This window comes from Patagioenas fasciata, chromosome 22 (genome assembly GCF_037038585.1).
Source record: "Patagioenas fasciata isolate bPatFas1 chromosome 22, bPatFas1.hap1, whole genome shotgun sequence".
Taxonomy (NCBI): Eukaryota; Metazoa; Chordata; class Aves; order Columbiformes; family Columbidae; genus Patagioenas; species Patagioenas fasciata.
Window position 1 is genome coordinate 993383 of NC_092541.1, and position 22500 is coordinate 1015882.

A 22500-nucleotide genomic window follows, 5' to 3' on the forward strand; every position below is an offset into this window, starting at 1 on the left:
GCCCATCTCTGGGCAGCTGATCCAGAGAGTTCAGGGCTGCGTGTTTTACTTCTGAACCTTGGCGCAGCTCGAGAGGTGAACACTTCACTCCCTTGACGTCCTCGCAACCGCTCCAACAACCAGGATGGGAAGATCGCGATGAGATCTGTAACCTCTGGCTGCAGCGGTTTCTTTGGGCTTCCTTCCCAGCCAACCTTCCTTCCAGAAAGGGAATTTGGGGAGCGAGTTCACGTTTGGATTGAATTCCAGCTCCGTGTTTCGCTCAGGTCTGCGAAGCCAGCGCGACGGATCGATGGCGGCAGCGCAGTGCTGGGAACGGGCAGGATCAGGTTCTCATCAGCGAGGGCAGTGACCTCCAAAGGGCAGAGATTTATAATCAATAAATACCCTCCGTGTTTCCAGGTCAGCAAGACAGGGGCAGCTGATGAGGAATTTCAGTCAGCATCCCCTCACCGTACAAATTCGCAGCTGAACTTTGCGTTAGGCAGCTAAGAAAGGCAGAGCCCTGCTCATGCCACACCGACAGCTGGATGCAAATATACCTAATATCTTCACACTTTTTTAGTATTGTTTACTTCTTATACTCCATATTTATTCTAGCAGCTTATTCCTCAGGATGTGACGATGCTTTGGGACCAGCCACAAGTAAATCCTCAGCAGTCATTTCTTCCTAACGTAGTGTTTTCTAGAGTTATTGTTTTTCCACGCGGTTGCTATTGTTGCAGCGGCTTTGCTGTTACTCCTGCTGTATCAACAGTGCAAAGCCCAGCAGGAAGCACCATAAAATTGTTACCCAGCACATGATGCAAAGCTGCTTTCTGGTCAGGGTAAATAATTAACGCGAAACGTTACGGCACATCCCAGATGTATCCTTAGAGCGCACCGTCGAGGGCCACGGAATTACCTCTTGTGCTAACGGGTTGCCGAGCAGAGCTGAGCTATCCAATGTGGTTTGCTGAGGCTAACCCAGGAAATATTTCTATCACCAGATTCCGTGCCCTGAAACACAGATAAATAGTGGTAATGAAGAACAAGGACAGCAGTAAATCTCACTTTATGGGCTGAGCGCTGGACAGGAAGGCAAGAGAGCGATGAGGAAGCGCATTCATCTTTCCAGGCCGTACCTAACGCAGACGGCTGATGTCATCTAGCGAGGCGAAGCCTCCGCAATGTGCCTGTGAGAATTCCTAAGGCGCTGCCCCACATCTCTGATAAGATTTTATACTTCCTAACAGCGGATTTCCATCCCCAGGCTTTCCAGACACCAGCACTGGGGCTGATATAAAGGCAGAAACTAGAACCCACATTCCAAAGTAGCCAGGATGCGCTGCTGTGACCCAGCTCACTTCCACCCCATCACCTTTCTCCTAGTAAAAGCGAATTAATATTGGCGTCCAAGAGGAGACTTTCCTACACCCAACAAAAAGCACAACTCTGAGCTGTGTTTGGAGGGGCAGCTCCAAGAACGAGCTCATTTTTGATCCCAATAAACATGTCCGGATCAGCACAGCCTACAACCCACCCCCTGCGTACAGCCAGACCGGCCAGAGGATTTATGTAGGTTACAGAACATCCACATCCAAACCACATGTGCTAAAATCAGACACTCACTCGCTGTATTCCCAGCTGGCCTGGAGAACAATGCATTCATAAAGGAGAAATTCCACCAGCTGCTAATGGGTCAGTACCGCAGCCTCCTGCAATTGTCACAGAAACCTCATGAAAACTGAATTACTGAAAACACAAAAGCCCATTGTGCGGGCAGCACGGCGCTGTCACAGCGGCTCTGGTAACGAGCCCGCTAACGAGGTTAAGGTAGTTACTCTACCAGATGGAGCACGTGTGGGGGTGGCTGTAAATATCGTATTTATCTTTCTTGCATTAAGGGCAGAAGGTTGGTTGGGATGCGCGTGTGTGCGTCCACACCAACGCGTGAGTTCTTCTCTTGTTGTGAATCTTTTGCTTGTAAATTATTGGATTTTGGAACAATTTCTTTCCAGAAAGGGCTGTCACAATTTACAGCATTTACAATAACACAGTTCGTGTAGATGGAAGCAGGCTGGCAAGTGCTCAAGAACCTTCCCCAGCAAGGGGCTAAAATACCAATTCGGTTATGGATTAAGTCTGCGGTTTTATCGCAGCATCAGGCAGCTTATTTTGAGGTTTTTAGACAACATAAACCAGCTACAAATGATATAAACAGCGAAGGACATTACGATGTTCCCCTCAGAAACATCAGGGCAGTAACAGGTTGGTAAAACTTGCTTTAAAACAACACATGGAAGTGGTTTGAGTTTGAAAGGCAGCGTTTGTTTCCCAGGCGAGCTCTGGATGGGGGGTATTCCCAAAGCCAACATGGAAAAGTTTCTGTGAATGAATTAAAGGATATTACACCAAGGAAAGAAATAACAGACACGAAAGAGATGAGAATTGTTCACTTACAAAGGAAAAGAAGAAAACGCTCTCTGCTGATGCGTCTTCCCCTCCCATCAGTCAGAGAGATGCGGCACTGAAGAAGCAAATGCAGAATGAGTTTGGGAGAGGAACAGCTCAGAGTGCGCTGGACGCTGGGAACGCTTCAAAAGTCAAATGAAAGATGTAAACGAGAAAGTCATGCACAAATTTTCATAGAAAACAGGAACAGATGCAGCTGCAGAGTTGTGGAAGGAAAATACGCTTGGAAGAGTATTTGATACAACAACCTTCTCCGCCTAATGGCATGAAGAAAAAAGCCTCTGAACAAATGAACCTTCTAATTCTATTTATGAGGAGGTGACACCACAGGAAAACTCCGGGTATTTACACAACGTAATAAAACAGTATATACAACCTCCCTGCCCACCTCTGTACATAGATACAGATCGCCACGAGAGCCGCTTCTCGCTGCGGAACGTTCAGATTCACTGAGGATAAAACAACGAGCCAACTGCATTCTGCTCATTTCAACAATCGTTTTAGAAAATGTCCCAGCTTTGGCAAAAACACTTTGAAAACGGGGATCTGTGGCTATTGAGTCAAATAAGTTTCATCTGTTTGCAACAGAAAGAATAATTTCCAGATAGCTTCGGTGGGACACAACCGCGCTGAACAGCGCATTTCTTTTTAAACAAGGAACTGTTGCACAATGGTTCACAGACATTTCAGCTGTGAGAGCGTTTTCTATTAAACCCCAGCAGCTGTGATGTCACCAAACAGTGCAAGTGAAAATAAAACACATGACGCATTGTATGGAAAGTCTGAACATCTGTAAGCACTTATGCTCACAGACAGAGCCGTGCTCCAGGGTGGATGTGGTTAATTACCCTTTGATATACGAGCCTTCAGCACGCAGGAGAGGGTGATGAAGGATCAGACTCGCAGTCTGACCTGTGCCGTTGTCCAAGTACAACTGACATCCGAGCTGGGTTTCCAGGGATCTTTCCTGCTGGATCCCAAAGCCACAGATAGGAAATATCTCACCACAGCTGGTTTGCATAAAGGACAAGCTACGCTGAAAAGGAAAACGCGTAGAATAGGAAAAATAGAAAACAATCACCTCCCAAAGAAACAAACCACTGTCCAAGAGCGTAAGTAGAAATAAACCCCTTTTAGCGCTGTAAAGAAACCAACTATTCCAGCCTCTATTTGTCTGGTCATTCAGAACCCAGTTAGGTTAGTGAACAACTACTTCATTATCCTGTTGTTGTTGGTTCAGCTCAGTGCCCGGATTTCCGAGCCTTAAGTTTAGTCTCTTACAAGGGGAATGACGAAAGAAGCGCTTCCAGAACCATTTCTGAAGCGACGCACCAGCCTGAGGACATCTGTCACGCAGCTGATGTGCGCACACATCACCCCCTTGTGCTTTCGCTCTGAAAACGCTCATTTTCTGTTCCTTTTGCAGAGAAGCTTCAACTGGATGGCCTTTCTTTCGGGTCGCTTGCAACAGTGCAAAAACCACAATCCCGCCAATACAAACGCAGGAATGGTCCCCGAGGGAAGGAGGCTCAGCGCCGTCGGAAGGCGCGCGATATCCGCCAAGCGTTGGGCTCCTCGTAGCGATTGTACAGGGGCTCCAGCCGCTGCTGCTTCTTCTGTTTGCTCAGCTTGGTGGGATCCGAAACCTTGAAGAAAGCCGGTGCAAACTCCACCAGCCAGCGAGGATCAATCGTCGTCACCTCCCGCATGTATTCCTTGGTGGTCAGCACCAGTTCGTGATACACCACCCTGGGAAAGGGACAGCACTTGGGACATTCATTTTTCCAAACAAGAAGAGGCAAGACAAGGGCTGGAGTATCTAACCTTGCCTCTTTATCTCTGTTTCACCCTCCTTCAGCATAAGGTTCCTTATAAGCTTCAAAAGCACCACCCAGAGCTCTCTTTTCCTCTCCTACTCCACAACTACTTTTCAGCACAGAATTACTTAATTTAATGTAAAACAATTCTCTCTCCACCCCCGTTCAACACTCAGTGTTTTAAACTCACTTCCACAACACAGAAACACAGGACTGCAGGTTCCAGGCCTGGCCTTGGCTCAAAATGTTAAGTCTGATCTCTGCACAGGCACTAATTTGAGCAGCAGGAGGAGCCAAAAGCAGACTTGAAACCTTTCTCACCCTCCACACCGCTGAGAAATCAGCAGCTTAACTTTGATCTGTGCTCCACAGAGGGAACACCACAACATCTCCGGTTATGAAGCCCGAACTGAAATAGAAAATAACACGAGATCGCCTTCCTTACCATTCGGGCTGCCTGTTGAACAGAGCGCTGGATGGGTGGATATAGACCACTTGTTGATCGATGAGAGTCCGATAACCTTCCTGGGGATCCTTCTTGGCCGCATTTCGGAAGAAGCCACTGCAGATGGCTTTCTGGACTCGAACCGTTGCCTTCCCGCAGGACACCACATCCAGCTTGTGCCTGCCAGGCAAGAGCGAGAGAGAAAAGGGTTCTCCAGATTGGGTGCAGCTACCAACAGCAGATTAGCACATTTTCTTTAGCTAATACAGTGTAAAATCAGTAAGAAAACGAAGTCGCTACTTCTTCTCACCGTGCTCACCTGTCCATAATGCCCAGCATCTGCTTGCGGATGTCCTGCGCTCTGCGTAAGGATCGGGCCTGGATAAAGTTTTCATAGCACCAGGGATTTGAAAACTTGTTGTTCTTCCAGGAATTGTAGACGGCCAGCAGAGTGAGGTGGTCGCCTTCTGTCTGATGGAACTTGGCTTTCTTCTGATCCGCCAGCGCTTGCTTATCCTAACGGGTAAAATACAGGTCAATACACAGCGGAGGGACAATCCTTGTGCAACACGGAGGAGGACACGGGCTCCTTGTCACTCCTACCAGGACTTTTTAAATCTACCAAGAAACCGACGATGTAAGACCAAGAAGACGACACCAAATTTTGAGTGGTGAGTGACTAAGGACAAAATGATGAGGATCTGGAGGTCACTGGGACTGTTCTCACCAAGCCTGTATGAAAGAAAAGCCTGGAACAGCTCTTGCCAGAGAGCTCATGTAGACTCCTACAGACTCTCCCATGGGTGACAAGGACCTGACCAGAAACGATGAAGAACGCTTTGGTTTTTTTCTGATACTTTTTACTCCATTTCAGACCCTATTTTGTAAAGGACACTGAAAATTAAGTGGTTTTAAAGGAAGTAGCTTTGACCCTACTGACCTCCCCACCCCTCTGATCTGCAGATAAAACATTGGTCAAACACTCTGGCTACATAAATGAAAACAGAAGTTAACAGAGTAAACTGCAGCAGGGCAACGTGAGAAAGAAATAACAGATTCAAGAGAAATCTGCTGTTTAGTGGGAAAAACAAAAGACAATGGGAGACTTGGAACTTCCACCTGCAAAGAAACCACCGACATTCAAAGCTACAAGGTTTTCAACCAAAAGGTACATTAGGAATGTGCCGTATGAGCACAATCTAACCAGGCTACAGGTTTATTTTGGTAAATATGCTCAGTAAACCTGAGGCAGGCACAGAAAAACCAGCCAAACTGTCCGACTGCTGCTTCTTGGCTGCGTTTCTCACCTTCGGCCTGTAGAACACGTTCTGGACAGACAGCATGGAGACGATCGTCAGCATTTCCTCGCTGCATCCCAGATGTACGGACATGATCAACATCTTACACAACATGGGCTCCAAGGGGAATTCTGCCATCTGCAAGAAACCCGTCTCAGGATATCCTGCAACATCTTGGGAAAACCTTCATTTCTCAGTGCAAAAGAGAGCAAGGCCCTTTCATCTGTATTTCCTTTCTAAAGCAGCGTGCTTTACTCAGGATAACTTAACACGAAGCAAATTATCTGTCTCTATTCACTAACACAAAAATATCTCAATACTTACAGGAAATTTTTAGACATTATTGCAAGTAACCTCGAGAATAAGGAGAAATAACAGCTGCTCCTTCAAAATCAGAAGATATCTAAGTATGGTAAGTGGAAACTACCAATAAAACACACAAGAACAATGGGAAAAGGAAACCAGCAGTGCCCGGCAACTACTCTCATGTCACCCCCTAAATATTTGCGGCCTAGGCAGTGCTAAGAAGCGCTGTTTTCCATTCGCCTACCCTGCGCCCAAGCCGCGTGAGCAGCCCCTCGTCGTCCAGAGCTCCCAGGGTGTAGAGCTGCTCCATGGCAGTTATCAGGGTTTCCATCGGGGGGGCGTCCATGAAGTCAAAAGAGAGCAAATCATTGATGCCCATGGCCTGGACAGAGGGAGCAGAGAACACCCAAGTTAATACACGCAGAAGGAAGACACCAAACTCCAACCAGAGATACAGAACCATCAAACAATGAGGCACCACGGAACTTTGAGCAATCCCACCCTTGTGTCCTTATCCTGACTGTAACAAATCCATGGCTGTATTTCTACATTGGAGATAACCCGCACTAGCCTGTGGCTTTCACCTGCCCGTTTTCCAGTCTGTTCCACACATCTCTCAGGCAAGATGATTCGATTGAGGAGACATATCAGCTAAATCCTGGTTTTGAGGACTTCCTGGCTTGTAAACCAGAGAGGTTCAACAGCTCCAATGGACATTAAATATTTCTCCACCCTTCCCCTTGTTCCCAAAAAGGGGGAAAGGCAGCGACAGCCCCAGCTGCTACATACTGGGTTAGATCCAGTTTGCAGACACCCAGAGGGATGCTATACAGGAGACCAAAACCCACTCTAAACCAGTGTGTCTTATCCATTAACAACATATATGTGTCTCGCATAGGAAATGTGTACTGCCCATCAGATTCCTGCTTCTCAAACCTCCTGCAGCTGACTGCTCCGCACAGCTGAGACTCGTCATTCAGGTGGATATTCAACATTATAACCCTCAATAGAAAAAGGGAGGAGCAAGTTCAGTGTCTGAAAATTGCATTTGATGAAGCCTCCCTTCCAAAATACCTCTGTTCACTAGAAGGGTCTGAAATTACAGAACTATTTAACGAGGCTCATAAAGGCAGACACTCGTTTATTGAAATGCTTGTGATCATGCTGGCTCGTTACAGGTTGGTGAAATACCCACCTTTAGGGAAAGCACCGTACTGGCCAAATTAGTCCTCTGGATTTCGGGCACGTTGGTGGTTAGCATTTCATCTCGATAAGCGCGTTCTGTGTATAACCTGTAGCATTTGCCGGGTCCGGTTCTCCCGGCCCTTCCTGCTCGCTGCTTTGCTTGAGCCTAAAGGTAACAAGGCATCTCAATGAATGGGTGCAAACAAGTAAAATTAAGTTAGTAATGGTTCACAATTCTACTTGTGTTAATAGAGATTCCCTATGCAACCCAGGAAATAGTATTCCTTAGGCAGTCTCAGGGAATTATCAAAAATGGGATTTTATCGTTGCTTAACTTTGCTTGGACACCACATCATCCAGATACACGTTACCAGCAAGAAAAAAACCAAACCAAACATCAAACACAGAGTTCCCACCTGTGAAATGGGTGTCACAACCAGCTGGTCGATCCCGGTCTTGGAGTTATAAACTTTCTGCTTCACAAAGCCAGGATCGACTACGTAATATATTCCATCGATAGTCAAAGACGTCTCAGCAATGTTAGTGGCGATGACGACCTGCGAACACCACAGGGATTCAGTGCCAGTTCTGTCTCTGGTTCCAAGCCAACTGTGCTGCTTAGTTAAACAAACCACTCTGCACGATACGAGCAGTTTGTTCTAAATGTAACTGCTATCATGTAATATCAAAGTAGAAATTATTCACAGAAGAACAAAAACATGCTCTAAGCTACATATAAGCCACCTTTTCTTTAAACTACATTGTTTCTGAAGTTGGAACTAACAGAATTAGAAGTGAGAAATAAAATACCTATGATGAGCAGTGTCATACACCCCACAACTGAAATGTATCGACAGAAAATGAAGCCATACTGAGCTGAAATTACCTTTCTGCTTCCTGGTGGGGCTGGGTCAAAGATCCTGGTTTGCATTTCACTGGGTAAAGCCGAATAGACCGGTAGGATAATTAACTCCGGCACATCAGGTCCTAGAGACTTCATCCTCTCATAGAGGATTTCACAGGCAGTGTCGATCTCTTCCTGACCAGTCAAAAACACCAAAATGTCACCTACACAGGAAAGAAATTAAACCAGCCACTGAATCATTTCTGTTCAGCACAACTCCTGCAGTTCGACATTTCCCTCCCTCACTTTCTCCATTTAAAGCAGATGATCCCAAACTTTTGCTTGCCCCTACTCTTAGCCTGGGGTAACACACTTCACTCTTTCACCCCACTTTTTCATTTTATTTACTGTATTTGCAAACAACAGAGCACTGAGAGCACTGTGCTCATGTTACTAATATGTGACCCATGACTTACAGAAAGACCTTGCTCATAGAGTCTTTGAGTCACTAATCACCCCGGACCACTCTGCACTCACCCGGCGGCTCCGTTAAGTGGATCTGCATTACTGTGATCAGACTGGCATCCAAATAATCCGTCTCCGGTTCCTTTGTGTACAGAATCTCTACCGGGTACGTTCTGCCGGGAATTGTGAAGATCGGCGCTTCGTAGAAGTACTGAGAGAACTTCACAGCATCCAGGGTTGCTGACGTCACTATCAACTTCATATCCTGCCGTTTCTGCACTGTCTATGTAGGAAAGAAAGTCCTCAAGTCATTTATTGCCTTTGGGACTATTAAAACATGGCATTCTGTGATTCTGTGAAAAAGCCTTTGCCAGAGAAGGAAGAGCAAAGCAAGAATGCTCCTCTGCTCCCCCATCCTGGACTGTAAACTGACATTGTTTCTGCTGAATTTTGCTTGCTTTATCTTCACACAGATGCTCATCTTATGAAAATTTGGACAACAAACACTTTGGAGCACTTGCTTTGCTTCAGAAGGGACTCTCAGAGCACAGGAATGAAGTCGACCCGTGCGACCTTGCCTTTCCCTGCGCACTCCCACCCAGACGTAGCACACAGAGGATGCTGAAGCAATAAAAATCAAACGCTACGCTACCTTCTTCAGGAGGCCAAAGAGCACGTCGGTGTGTATGGTCCTCTCATGGGCTTCGTCCAGCATGATGATGGCGTACTGAGTCAGATCGGGGTCTATCAAGCACTCCCGCAGCAACATCCCGTCTGTCATGTACTTGATCACGGTTTCAGGGCTCGTGCAGTCTTCAAATCGAATGGTGTAACCAACCTAGAAAGAAAGACTTGCTACAGAATTAAGTTATAAGCACCATTAATTCCCAGTTTGATTATTCTGCAAGCTCGTTTTACAGCTCACAAGGGAACAGACATGCAGACACAAGCAAACTAGCTCCAGTACTGATTTTAACTACTTTTCCTCAGGCTTAATTTGCCATGTTCTTCATGAAAATTCACCTCTTGTCCCAAGCAGCAGCCAAATTCCTCTGACACCCTCTTTGCGACAGACATCGCAGCCACTCTGCGAGGCTGAGTGCACCCGATCTTTCCTCTCGACGTGTACCCCGCCTCCGCCAGGTACTGGGTAATCTGTGTTGTTTTCCCAGATCCCGTCTCTCCAATAACAATCAGGATCTGGTTGTCATGCACAGCCTAGAAAAGGTCAGAACACATACACTTGTCAAAATTATAGAACAAAATACAAACAGAAAATCAACACTATATCCAGGACCAGACTGAGAACCTACTGCTCTTGCTCCAGCTGCCCCAGACCAACAATCACACGGAAGTTCCTATGGATGAAGTCAGCAAACTGTTGAACTGTTTATCTGCCTCATCCCTTGCCAGTGTGATCCTAGTTTCAATTCTGATTTACATCAGTAAGTATCTGGAGCTTTATTAAAATATACAGATACATATAATCCTTTAAAATAATCACTCTGAACTACAGTTCGGCACTTTAACTTGTGAACTGGCTACTTACCTGTCAACAAGCTAAACCAAGAATAGTTATTTTAAACTATCATTTGCTCAAACAAGAATGTGATTTCAAGAGTCTCACCTGTATCAGCTGCTCCTTCAGTCTGAAGATGGGGAGACTCTCTCTCTGCTCAATGATGGAAAGCTGCGTCTTTTTACCGTAAGAAGCTTTGTTACCACCAAATGCATGTTTCTTCCACTCTGGGATATCGTTGGGCATCATCCCAATACCTCGCATGTTTGCAGCAATTTGTCTTCCATCCACTGGAGACAAAACAATTCCATCATTACATTCGGGTTCCCACAGCGCAGACCATGATGATCCTGCTCCTACTGTTCCATCATCCACACCTTCTGTACTTGTGTGTTTAAATATTAAGTTCCTACATGTATAACCCCACAATTACATTAATTTCCAAGTAAAAAATTGCTTCAGCATCCATCGCACCTCTTAGTAACGCACCCTTGCGGGACAGCAGGATATACCTGCACATTCCCCTTGACATCCCTATTTCCACTTCAGTGGAAATGTGTTTCTTCTGTGCCTCGATTTTGAAGCGAGGCAGACAAACACAACACCAAGATGTTTCTCCTGTGTTGCTCAGCTATCCCACCAAAGGCACAGTGCATGCTCTGGTGTGCTCAGACGTACCGTCAGGGAGAGGATCCACCCAGTGCGTGTTGAGTCCCATGGGGATAGAATCCATCTCGGCTTCCCTCTGGGCTTGTTTGAGTTCTCGTCTTTCTTTAGCTAAAGCGCTCTGCATCATCGCGGCCTGGGACAGGGAACCATCGGGATTCTGGAAAGGAAGACAAAAGTGAAGATTTCAAGCACTTCAATTATCTCTGTTGCCACTGTCCTTTGCAGGATCTTCAGAAGAGGCTTCTAAAAGACGTGCACTTTTTATCTGAGTTCCAGGATATTTCCGTCAGCCCAACCTCATGAACTTCCAAGAGGTGACTGATACCCCTACGCTGTCCGGTCAGGATTATGGGCACAATCAATGAAAAATAAGTACTTCCCTACCTCCTTCTACTTCCAAAAGGCAAGAAAAAGGGGAGCAGAACAAGCATGTTCTAACACGCTTATGTGAAACGGCTGCTGCTGCAGGTTAACGCAAATTTCAGGGCTGTTATTCACCAGTTAAGTAAGAAAACAGCTTTTTAAGTAAAGAACAGATCTTCATTTCAGTGGTAACGTCCAGGTGGAGAACTCGTCGTTAAATTCCCAAATATTTATTAATTAAATCAAGACCATTTGTTCTGGTCCTGGAAACCTCTTACCTTTACTATTTTGATGGGACTCATGTCCATGCTCTGTTTAGTGTGACCTCGAAGGAACGGCGGCTCCTCTTCAACCAACTCAATCTCCAGGTCCTCATCTAAAATGCACGAGTAGATGATTTTTATTAAAAAATTAAACACCTTCTAGGTACACAAAAGTACCTTTTAAACAGTCCTTCCTGTGTATTCTTGATTATGGCATAATTAGATAGTTTTACAAGTGAAAATACTACAAATAAAAAGAACACACAGACAGAGCACATCAAAGTGTCACTAACGATAAGGCTCGAATAGCCCTGGTTTCAAACGTTTAAGATGGCAGCAAATTGTGAGATGCTTCACATCCACTTAAATCATCTTTTTGAATCAAAACACATCCAGAAACACAAGGAATTTACAAGAACAATAAGACTGCTTGGAAACACTACCTTCTTCATCATCAACTTTAGGTAGAATCCCAGTCTCCTCATCAAAGTCAGGAAACTCTTCCTTGGAAAGCACATTGGCTGCGATCATCTGGGAACACAACAAACAGGACAGGAATCTGTCAAATACCAATCATGCCAACGAGGCCTTGGTTCTAATGCTCTTGCCAGACTGGTAAAACAGGAACAGAGGAACGTTGTGATTTCAGAAGAAAGGAATGGGCGCACATTCTGGCACACGTCTCCCCAAGTCATCCAGTCTCTGCGCAAATCGGCCTTTTGTTATTTGAAATCCCTTCAATAGCAGACAGCGGCTCATGCACGGTAGGACTGCGCCGACAATCAAAAACCACCTGATTGTCGCTGCATAATCGTGATCCCCCAGGTCAGAGTGATCTCTGGAGGTCACCTCGTCCAAACCCTGCTCAAGGTCGGGCCAACTTCATAGTTAGAACTAAGCTAGAAATCCCACATTGCACCAAGGCAGCAATTTAGAGGCAAGGAATAAGTTACACAAGCAATCCATCAAGGAGCTGCATTCTAGTTCATTAAACTCCCCACCGATTTCCTGACACTCTGTTTCCCTGAGCACAACGCACCTGTTTGATTTCCCACTTCTCCGGGTCGGAAATGCGGGTGAGGCGCTTCCGTTCCAGGCTGTCGTCCTCCACCTCCGGGGCGCTCACCAGCGACAGGTGACTGGGCCTGTCGGGGTTTCTCATCGAGGTCTCTTCATTGGTTTCTCCAACCAGGTTTCTCCTCCGGTTTGGGTTCAAATCTTCCCCAGTGTCTTGATCAACATCCTACATTAGATTGATTAATTGATCAGCTCTACCTATATTGCATTTCTCCCCATCTATTAATACCGGCGCCTCATTTAACACAAGAGAAAAAGCAGAGTATATTTCTCAGAGAGATTGCTGCAAACGTACACAGAAAATCCTATTTTGCTTTTTTATTCCAGCTGGTATTGTGAGGTAAGTGCACCCCATGGCCCGGAACATTCTGCACTGCCTTGGCAATGGCAGTGCTGTCATTTAAAATGAAAGAGACTAAAAAAAGGAAAAGAACATAGTGGCAACTTGAGGTTTGCTGTGTCACTGAGCCCACGCATCGTCACAAAATTGTTAGGAATGTTTCATCAAAACCAAGAACCTACGGAAAACTACTAAAAAGTAATAAGCCACTTAAATGCAGAACAGTAATTCATTCTTTTAATCACTCACTTGAAGGGTTATGTATTGTTTTTCATCCAAAGAGCAAAAAATAGCAAAAAGAGGTGCAATCTTCAATAATTTTGGTGCCACGAACTCTCTTACAAGCCCTACAGAACGTCTCCCATACCTTCATGCTCAGGCTGGTTTTGGATCCAGTAAAGGACAAGACTTTGACTTTCACTCTTTGTCCTTTGCTCACAACATCAGCCACGTTGGCGACTCGTCCCTCTCTCCGAAGCTCCGAGATGTGGACCAAGCCCTCCCAGCGCTTCCTGGAGATGAAACAAAAGGACGGGCATGAGATCTTGGACATCACTACCCAACAGCCCTTCAGACCACTCCGTCTGGATTCAAATACTCTGTTGCCAACGGATTGCTTGTGTTCTTTTATAAAGAACGTTCTCTGCTTTCACGTTTTTTTGTGAAACAGACCTTCATTTTGGCATCAAACCCCAGAATAACTTCTTGTAGCCTCGTGAGATACCAGCAGAGAAGAGAATTCAGATGGAAAAGCACCAGATTTATCGTGAACGTCAGAACATACCTTAGTCCTTCCAGCTGCACAAAGCACCCAAACTGCATGATACTCGTGACTTTGCCGTTGTAAATGTCTCCGATGGAAGGCTCCTCGGGCGGGGGACGGTCTATGTGCTTGTCTCTCCACCTCTCGTTGCTCTTCTCGCTGTATCTCTCTCGATCCTTCCAGTCCCTGCTGGGACTCCGGCTCCTGCTCCTCGAGCGGTATCTGGATTTGCCCCTGTTCCTATCCCGAGTCCTAGAACGAGACCTGGAGCGAGATCTGTGCCGTCGTCTCCTGTCCCTGCTACGGCTTCGGCTCCTCCTCCTTTTCTTGGCCCTAAAAGAACCAAACATCACACATTTACAGCGGAATTCGAAATCCAGGGCAGTGGTGGAGTCAGGCAAGAAAACAAAAATCTAGTCCTGGCATCTGCACACCAAAAAAAAAGTGGGTTTGGGGGGCTTTTGTGCATATCAAGTGCCATTTTCTGTGCCATGTGTGTGCATCCTGTTATTTTTTCAGATTTAAGGTTCCATGATCGTAATTAATATTTATTGATCCCATTCATCCTACCAAAAATAGCAGTAACAGCTGGGACCTGGCAATAATCAGATAATCAGTCATGAAGAAGCAGAAAAGAAAAAAAGAAGGAAAGGGGAAAGCTGTCCCTAAGGCTAAATGGAAACTGTACATTTTCCACATTTTCTCTATTGTTAACACCACCAATATGACGCACTGAGTCGCTATAAAAGGGGTGTCTGTTCTGCAGAATAGCAGGTTTTAAGTGTCTAGTCTATATATATACATATATATATATATATATGTACATAAATATATTTTGACCTTTCTGCCAGCAGGGCACAGCCCCAGGAAACCCGACACAAACACAGTCCTGACCTGTCTGTGGGAGCAGAACAACACCACGCCAACCATTGGGAAGTCTGTACCCCACAACTGCTCTCAAACGTTGCAGACACTCCCGGTAAGAACAGGGGATCAGGCAACGCCAACCGCCACCATCCACCCAAAAGCACCCCAGGAACCCACCGGTGGTCGCTGCTCCTTTGCTGGCTGTGCCGCTCCGCATGGGGCATCAGAGCTTCGAGTTCTTTGAGGGCATCGGCAGCCACTTTCACATCATCTTCATCCAGCATATTCTGCAAGAGCCCAGAACCACGCTGTGAGAAGGCTGAGGAAAAATCTGGCACAGAGAATTAATCTACAGGAAGGACAATGATTACTTAAATGGAATATAGGATAAAAAAAGATTAGTCAGGATGCATGATATAGGAAAATAGATAATAAAGCTATTTTGCCCCAATATTGACACAATTCTGCTTTTACATCATTTTAACACCTCCAATTATTACAGAAATATAAAATGCAAATCCCTCGCAGCCTATGAATGTCCAAGATTTGTATCCAGTTTGTAATCCATTAAACATTACACAAGGCTACAATTTCATGTTGCAAAAGCCTCATCTTCCAGGTATTCTGCAAAACATGGACGTGGCAATTGCGGTAACAGCTCTGCTTGATAACTCCACACAATAATAATTCCTGTCTCTTCAGTATTTCCTTTCTTGTAGTCCACTTTTATTCATGCATCAGCAGGAGACACTCACATTAACATGAAAAATGCTGAGAGAAACAGCAAAAGAAATTATGCTTTCACATAGCCACAAAAGAAATTGGAAACTATGGCCTTACCCTAATGTTGGGATTGTCCGGCCTGCAAAGGGCTGGAAACAACTCCTTCAACTTCTCCTTCTCCGATTTGGGTTTGACAACCGTCTCTGATTTTGAGATTTAAAAACAAACAAGAGAAAACCCTCAATGCTTAGAAAAGCTAAAATGATTCACTCTTTATTTTCTGTAATTGAATATGAAGTTCAACTTTCATCTTAACACACAGGTTGAGACAGGTTTGCAGAGCCTCAATTCAAAGATTACAGAGTTACCTCCCTACAAATAACACTCTGATTATTTGTGAAACACATAAATACTTTAAATAGCGCGCTCAGTATGTTCTAAATGCCTAAACAGCTTTGCTAATGTACCACAAACAACAGAGAGACTCTCAGTGCAACAATAAGATCCAAAGTCTCATCTTACAAGAGCAGAACAAACACCAAACGTGGCTTAAAACTCCAAAAAAGAGCTCTGTTTTTCTTTTCACACAGAGGGACAAGATCACACATACCTTTGCTCGTGGTCGGTTTCGGTGGAGGCCGCATCGTCTGTATGAGACGCAGCAAATTACTAATAAGGGAGTCCTGCAAAATTTAATAAAATACTTTAAGAAATGCCAGCTCCGTGGTTGTGCATTATTACGAGGCACATGTGAGGAAGGAGGGGGAGGCTTGAGGCAGGCTTGGCTTGATGAGACAAAAATACTCAAAAGCTAATTAGCAAATTAACAAACACTCGCTCCCCACACCTCTCTTTAAAATGAAAAGCTCTATAAAATACACCAGGACAAAAAGAACATGTAAATAAGGTTAAGATCTCACTTACAGTGAACTCAGCCCCATTCTTCAAAAGAACTGCTTTAAATGTGTCAAACGTAGTATTTTTCTCAGCGAGACTTATCACAAACTCAGCTGTGAAGAAAAAGCAGGAAGTAAATAAAAATAAATTATTAAAAAGCAGTAGAAACACCCCATATTTGGATAAAAGCTGTTCTCCTGGCAACACAGTGACCAGACAGGTCTGTCGATCGACAGAAAAACCTCCTGTGTTTCAGTCTGTGCCCATTGCCCCTCACCCTGGCGCTGGGCACCACTGAGCAGAGTCTGGTCCATCCTGACACTCACCCTGAGACATTGATCCATTGATCACATCCCTCTCAGCTTCTCTTCTCCAGCTGAGCAACCCCAGCTCTCAGTGTCTCCTCATCACAAAGATGCTCCAGACCCCTCAGCATCTTTGTGTCCCTCCCCGGACCCTCTCCAGTACCTCGTTGTCCTTCTCAAACCGGGGAGCCCAGCACCGGCCCCAGTTCTGCAGATGTGGCCTCACCAGGGCAAATCTTTTTACAGGAGCCTAGATCGAGGCATTTTCTCCCGCTCACTGCGAGATTTTTGAAGAAAAATCATGAGCGTTTTCAGAATTCGAAAAGCCCCTTTGCCAAACGCGCCCAGCCCGCCACAAACGGCCACAAGAGCCCTTCTCGGAGACGCCGCCAGGCCCGGAACGCGACCGACACCAGGAGACCCCCCAAAGGCCGCGGGGCCGCCGGGCTGGGGCCCGCCACTCACCCAGGTCCTTGTCGTTGATGCCCAGGTGGTTGTCGAGCTCGGTGCAGACCTTGGAGACCAGCGACAAGTACTCGAGCTTGGCGAGCTCCTCCAGGGCCACCAGGTCCGCCATGATCCCGCTACCCCCTGCGCATGCGCGCACCCACCGCCACTTCCGCATCCGGGGACGCGCTGGAAGCGGGGCGGTGCCACTGACCATAGAGAGGGCGGAGCGTGCTAGAACGGCTCGTGCCTAGGGCCGGTCGATGAGGCGAGCTCGGTGGTTAGTGGCGGACAAGGTGGCTTTTCCACCTTTTACAAAGGGGCTACAGCAGCAGGGAAGGGATTTTTGGCCCCTGAGGGTGGTGAGAGCCTGGCCCAGGTTGGCCAGAGAGGTGGTGGATGAACCATCCCTGGAGACATCCCAGGCCAGGCTGGACGGGGCTCTGAGCACCCTGAGCTGGCGAAGATGTCCCTGCTCATGGCAGGGAGGGTAGTGGATGCACTTTGGAGGTCTCTTCCAAACTATTCTGTGATTCCTTGAAGACCCACTTCACAGAGACAATAATCCATCTCTGGCTGCATAAAGTCCCTTTATTTGTGAACAGACAATAAGGGTACAAGTGGATAATGGCAGTACAGAAGCTCAGCTGGAAACCCAACAGCTGGGGAGCGCAGAGCAGAATCACCAAAGTGGCAAATACAACAACCCTCACAGAGATGAGGTTCAGAGGGACACGGATTAGTGCCAGCACTGGGTTAATGGTTGCTCTTGATGATTCTGAGGCTCTTTTCCAACCGAAGTGATTACGTGAAAATAGCTGCAATCCGATGGCAACAGAGCCCAAGTTTCTCGTGGCAGATATAAAGTCTCATCACGGAAACACCGAGTCTCCTGGTTAAGGCAGCGATTGAGAACAAGCCCCAGGAGGTTGGCCCCCCGTGCCTCATCTCTGCGGTGGCTCTGGCGCCGGTCCCGTCACGGCGGCGCGGGGGGCAGCGTGGCGTTCCCCCGGCAGTCCACGTACTGGTAATCTTCAAACAGCACCTGCTCCGAGCGACACAAGTACGTGCACGTCAGGGTACCCCTGCATGGCAAAAGCAGACCAGAAACGATTAATTAACACTTCTCCTACTGGCCCAGGGGGAGCTCCTGCTGCCCTTCTGCTTTGTCCCTTGACAGCTGTCACTCAGGAGTTAAGAAACAATGGTGAGACAGATTTTAGCTATAGCTCTGAACCACGTAGCACTTACTGTATATGCAGCAGAACATTGTGAACTTTGACTTTCGCCCAGGTGCAAATGTTACTGCAAGAGAAAAGAGAGTGAATTTCATGGGAGATGCCTACATGTCTCCTGCCCTCGATTATCCCATCGCTTCTCCAAACAAATCTCTCTTTGCGATACTCTGACAACAGCTCTGCAGGTCAGGTTCTTCAAGAACAGCAGTATCTGCAGCAGGAAAACTTGGTTTTGCTGGTTTAACTAATTCTGAATTTAGTAAGATGGGCCTTGTCAATATGCAACACACACCCTGTCTGCACAGAAGTTTTGGTGGCTATAAACTTCAGTTTGCAGGCCACATGCAGAGAAACGCGGTGTGTACAAGGTGCCCTTAGCTGCTCACAAATGGAGCACTTCAAGTGATAATATAGGAATCAAATTGACATCATCACTTGCTCATCAAAATGTATGGAAAATGACGTCGTTGAGCCAACACTAAGCAGAGAATACCAATAAATAGGGAAGGAAATGAGTTTTAAATGGATGCGTGAGACTTGTGTCCGAATAATCTCCACACAATAAACTGAAAAAGACAAACTCAGCTTTGCTCTACAGACAGGACCGGCACAAGAAATCCAGTCAGGAAAAGCTTAAAACATTAATGTTACTTATTAACTAAGAGAAGAAATCTTTAAGAACTACTCACTAGGTGTTGTCGTCCAATATCGTACTGGCCACCGTATAATAGATCTGCAAATGTGAACAGAAGAAAGAGCAAGATGCACACAGGAACTCAGTTATATTTGTGTACAATGCAGAGCTGAAGGAGGGAGAACTGGACTCTCATTAGGGGCCTGAATTTCAAGATAAAAACCATCTAACCATCACCTCCCTGTCCAGGACACCCGGACTTAGGAGAAAATACAAGAGCAAGCAGAGCTCACCTGGCTGCTCTGCAAAGGGCTCATTTTCAGCAGGGTGTTCAGGGTGGTCTTCCCTATCACCAGGGACTGGTGCAAAACCTCCACGTCCAGCTGCACCACCGTGACCCAGTAGAAGTTGTTATTAGTTATGTTCAGCACGTTCTGGGGAGAGAAATAATAATTAAAGAACCACCTAAAACACAAATCACCTTGCAGTAGGGCCACGCAGAATCATAGAATCATTTTGGTTGGAAAAGCCCCTCAAAATCATCGAGTCCAACCGCTCCCCCACCCCATGTCCTGAGAACCTCATGTCCGTCTGTCCAGCCCTCCAGGGATGGTGACTCCAGCACTGCCCTGGGCAGCCTGTTCCAATGCCCAACGACCCCTCCAGATCCACCCTTAGACTGTGAGCTGAGCGTTACCGTCAGGTTGAGGTACACACTGGTGGTGGCGGCATTAAAACCAACGGAGGAGGCGTTCAGCCCTGCGGGCAGCACGGGGATGGAGCGAGGGAACAGGAAGAAAATACTGAGGGACGCTGTCAGCAGGCACATCGTCACAGCAAGACACACGTAGAGCTTCCTGCAACACAGCACAGTTTGTCAGCACCCACAGCTCAGCAGGGAAGGCAATAAATCCTGGGTGCCAGGGAACCAGGATGGGCTTGTGCAGAACTATTTGCCAGCTACCAAAGGGCAGCAGGGTACAGTCCTGCACGCTGACGTGGTGCCTTGCAGTACAAATTGCTAGAGATCCCCAACAGCTGCACACAGTTAACGCCAACCTTACTGCAGCACGGAGCACAAAATGCAAAACACCCAAAGGAGTGAGGCTTTCCTTCATCTGGTGCGGAAATATTCACAAGATGAGAACAGGGGAAAATGTAACAGGACTTACGTTCGCCTGGGCTTCAGCCTCTGGTCACCGTATGGAATCAGAGCCACCAGCTGCCTCTCTTGCTCTGAAAGAGGTGGCAGCAGCTCAGAGACCACACGAAGGACATGAGTGAATAACGCAAATTGCATTGCAGCATCGGCTCCAAAAAGCCACAGAAGAATCACCTACCCCTGGGGATCCTCCCTGTCCCCTGACACGTCGGGCAGTTGACGCAGCGTCGACGTGGAACGTCCGCACAGGGCACACGGGATGTCGCGGAGTCACCGATGCTGGCGTAACCTGCGATTTCATCTTCAGCATCCAGCTGCTTGGCTAAGATCCGTTTGCTTTCCCTCTTCTTTTGGTCGGGTGTTCTCCAGAACTCGGAGACTCTTCCACCCATGGCAGAAGGGAGAATCCTCACTAGGTGTCCAGCACAAAAATGCATTAATTGTCTGTGAGCCAATCCAAGAGCGGCACCATCAGCATTTGTAGCAATCACAAGTATCCTAATATTTATAGGAAAGTTCTAAAGTTGCTTTAGAAACTGAGTTAGTGCAAGTTACTCTTTTAAACATACACTGATTAAAGCATCTGAGAGCGCCACCCTACAGAACAGCGTACCAGATTCTTTATCTCACAGCTCCGGAAGGTTCTGAGATGACAACGTAGCCCAGAAGTGGAACTGCCACGTTCTTGGCTGGTCGTTATTCACCTGCATCCAACAGGGAGCTCAGCTGAACACCAAGGCCTTGGCATTTCCAATCAAGCAGTGTTACTAACAGTAACCTGACTAAAATCAAACAGTGCACCATCTAAAAGAATAGAATCTATTTTTAGAAGTTAAAAATACACTTGAACTCATTTTCCTGGGCTTTTGGCAATCAAAAACTTCTACATCAGCTCCCAATAATCATCACAAAAGCATTAATAATGCCAAACCATGTATTTTCATCACGAAGACAGCAGTTAACGCAGTTTCCTACCTGTGTCAGCCTTTCCCTCTGCAGTCTCGTTCCAACCACTCGTGTACAGGTAGGATGCTCAGCTTGGTAAACAGCAGCTTCTCTGTTTGTGCAGGTGATCAGGAGGTTTCGCATGAGTAAGCGCTCAGGGGGTTCATGCTGGGGGTGAAAACGGACGCCTGGCAGCGCAGAAGCACCGGGACAGAGCTGCGGGGCCCAGGTTCACCCCACAGCCCACAAACCTGGGCTGCAGCAGCAGGACGGGCTGATTCCAGAAGCACCTGCTGGTTTCCTTGCTGGTGAAGGAAGAACCAGGATCTCACCAAACCGGTGGCAAAGAGACACGGCTGCACAGCCTGGGGTGCACAGAAGGACCCTTCAGCACCCCAGACTATGAAATTCAGCGAGATGCTCCCCGAACACCCAAGGTAATTCAGCGTTCCCCCTCGTCTCGCAGCAGGCAGAGGGGATGGGAAGGATGAGGATGCCTGAATGATCCAGGCTTTTCTTTTTTCCCCTTTTTCTGAGGGAAGGGCCTCTTGAAGTACCACAAGTCCCCACCTCTGCAGTCTCTTGAGGACTCCAGGCAGCAAATCTGTGGCTCTACCCGCACTCCCAGTTAATGTTTACCAGCTTTTCGGACACAAGTGGTGAGGAGCAGCAGCAGCCTGTTCGTAGAGCTGCGACAACACAAAAGCTGGAAAAATGAGTGGGTAACAGAGAGACCAAGCTAAAGCCGCAGAGACTGAAGAATCATGGAATCATTCTGGTTGGAAAAGACCTTTAAAATCTGAGTCCAACCGTTAACCCATTCCAGGCACTAAATCATGTCCCTGAGAACCTCATCTCCATCTGTGCAACCCTCCAGGGCTGGTGACTCCAGGGCTGGTGACTCCAGCACTGCCCTGGGCAGCCTGTTCCAATGCCCCACAGCCCTTTGAGGAAGAAATTGTTCCCAGTTTACAACCTAAACCTCCCCTGGGCAACTTGAGGCTGTTTTATCATATCACTCACTACTCCCCCAGGTCCCTCAGCTGCTCCCATCACACTTGTGCTCCAGCCCCTCAAGGCCTTTCTTGTCACGAAGGGCCCAAAACTGACCCCTGGAATTGAGGTTTGGCCTCCCCAGTGCCCAGCACAGGGACAGTCACTGCCCTGGGCCTGCTGCCCACACTACTGGACCCCATGTCCTGCCTCTCCGGTTCCCCATAACCCCCACCACGTCTCCTCCATGCACCAGCACGGCTGGGGACAGTGCCCAGCTCTGCAAGGGGAAGTGAACGCAAAGCCTGGAACTACCGTGACCTTCAAGCTTGGCCGGTGCCCCATTAAGGGACAAAGGTACAAGGGGCACCGCTGACCCCTGCAGGCCCAGCCCCATAGGGCCCATCCAGCCACCCCCCTGCTTACCGGTTGCTGTCAGCGGCCAAGCCTTGCAAAGCGGAACCGAAAGCACTGGGGGGGG

At 47.1% G+C, this 22500-nt stretch overlaps 2 protein-coding genes across 6 annotated transcripts; both read right to left on the minus strand.

The window, feature by feature from the left end:
• Positions 1-2744: 2744 nt before the first annotated feature.
• DHX8 (DEAH-box helicase 8) lies at positions 2745-17215 on the minus strand. 2 transcript variants are annotated; one of them, XM_065855922.2, is made up of 23 exons: positions 17066-17215; positions 16323-16408; positions 16009-16081; positions 15516-15601; positions 14853-14962; positions 13830-14141; positions 13413-13557; positions 12668-12871; positions 12072-12159; positions 11644-11741; positions 11012-11159; positions 10442-10623; positions 9838-10032; positions 9467-9652; positions 8887-9097; positions 8392-8573; positions 7922-8062; positions 7516-7671; positions 6565-6702; positions 6024-6152; positions 5036-5232; positions 4717-4896; positions 2745-4203 (listed from the first exon to the last, which is right to left on the minus strand). In XM_065855922.2, exons 1-23 carry the CDS (start codon positions 17175-17177, stop codon positions 3984-3986), a joined length of 3579 nt encoding a protein of 1192 aa, XP_065711994.1. In that variant the 5' UTR covers positions 17178-17215; the 3' UTR covers positions 2745-3983. The 2 variants fall into 2 exon arrangements, with proteins under 2 accessions (XP_065711994.1, XP_071674101.1); XM_071818000.1 differs by having other exon boundaries at positions 15516-15604.
• Positions 17216-17620: 405 nt separating this feature from the next.
• On the minus strand, positions 17621-22463 carry TMEM106A (transmembrane protein 106A). 4 transcript variants are annotated; one of them, XM_071818006.1, is made up of 9 exons: positions 22446-22463; positions 21057-21391; positions 20260-20493; positions 20092-20155; positions 19617-19776; positions 19213-19353; positions 18975-19018; positions 18299-18352; positions 17621-18132 (listed from the first exon to the last, which is right to left on the minus strand). In XM_071818006.1, exons 3-9 carry the CDS (start codon positions 20471-20473, stop codon positions 18024-18026), a joined length of 786 nt encoding a protein of 261 aa, XP_071674107.1. In that variant the 5' UTR covers positions 20474-20493; positions 21057-21391; positions 22446-22463; the 3' UTR covers positions 17621-18023. The 4 variants fall into 4 exon arrangements, with proteins under 4 accessions (XP_071674107.1, XP_071674108.1, XP_065712016.1 ...); XM_071818007.1 differs by lacking the exon at positions 22446-22463 and adding an exon at positions 20695-20785 and having other exon boundaries at positions 21057-21912; XM_065855944.2 differs by lacking the exon at positions 22446-22463 and having other exon boundaries at positions 21057-21194; positions 21278-21911.
• Between the last annotated feature and the right edge of the window lie 37 nt (positions 22464-22500).

Bases quoted from the DNA above. Each gene is read 5' to 3' on its own strand.
- TMEM106A (XM_071818006.1), bottom strand. From the start codon at position 20,473: ATGGGTGGAAGAGTCTCCGAGTTCTGGAGAACACCCGACCAAAAGAAG. The intron at 19,354-19,616 runs GTAACGCTCAGC...TTCTCTCCCCAG, and splicing joins GTGTGTACCTCAACCTGACG to AACGTGCTGAACATAACTAA. The intron at 19,019-19,212 runs GTGAGCTCTGCT...TCACATTTGCAG, and splicing joins GCCCTTTGCAGAGCAGCCAG to ATCTATTATACGGTGGCCAG.
- DHX8 (XM_071818000.1), bottom strand. From the start codon at position 17,177: ATGGCGGACCTGGTGGCCCTGGAGGAGCTCGCCAAGCTCGAGTACTTG. The intron at 8,063-8,391 runs GTAATTTCAGCT...TGGTGTTCGCAG, and splicing joins CCCCACCAGGAAGCAGAAAG to GTCGTCATCGCCACTAACAT. The intron at 6,153-6,564 runs GTAGGCGAATGG...GGTTTCTTGCAG, and splicing joins TCACGCGGCTTGGGCGCAGG to ATGGCAGAATTCCCCTTGGA.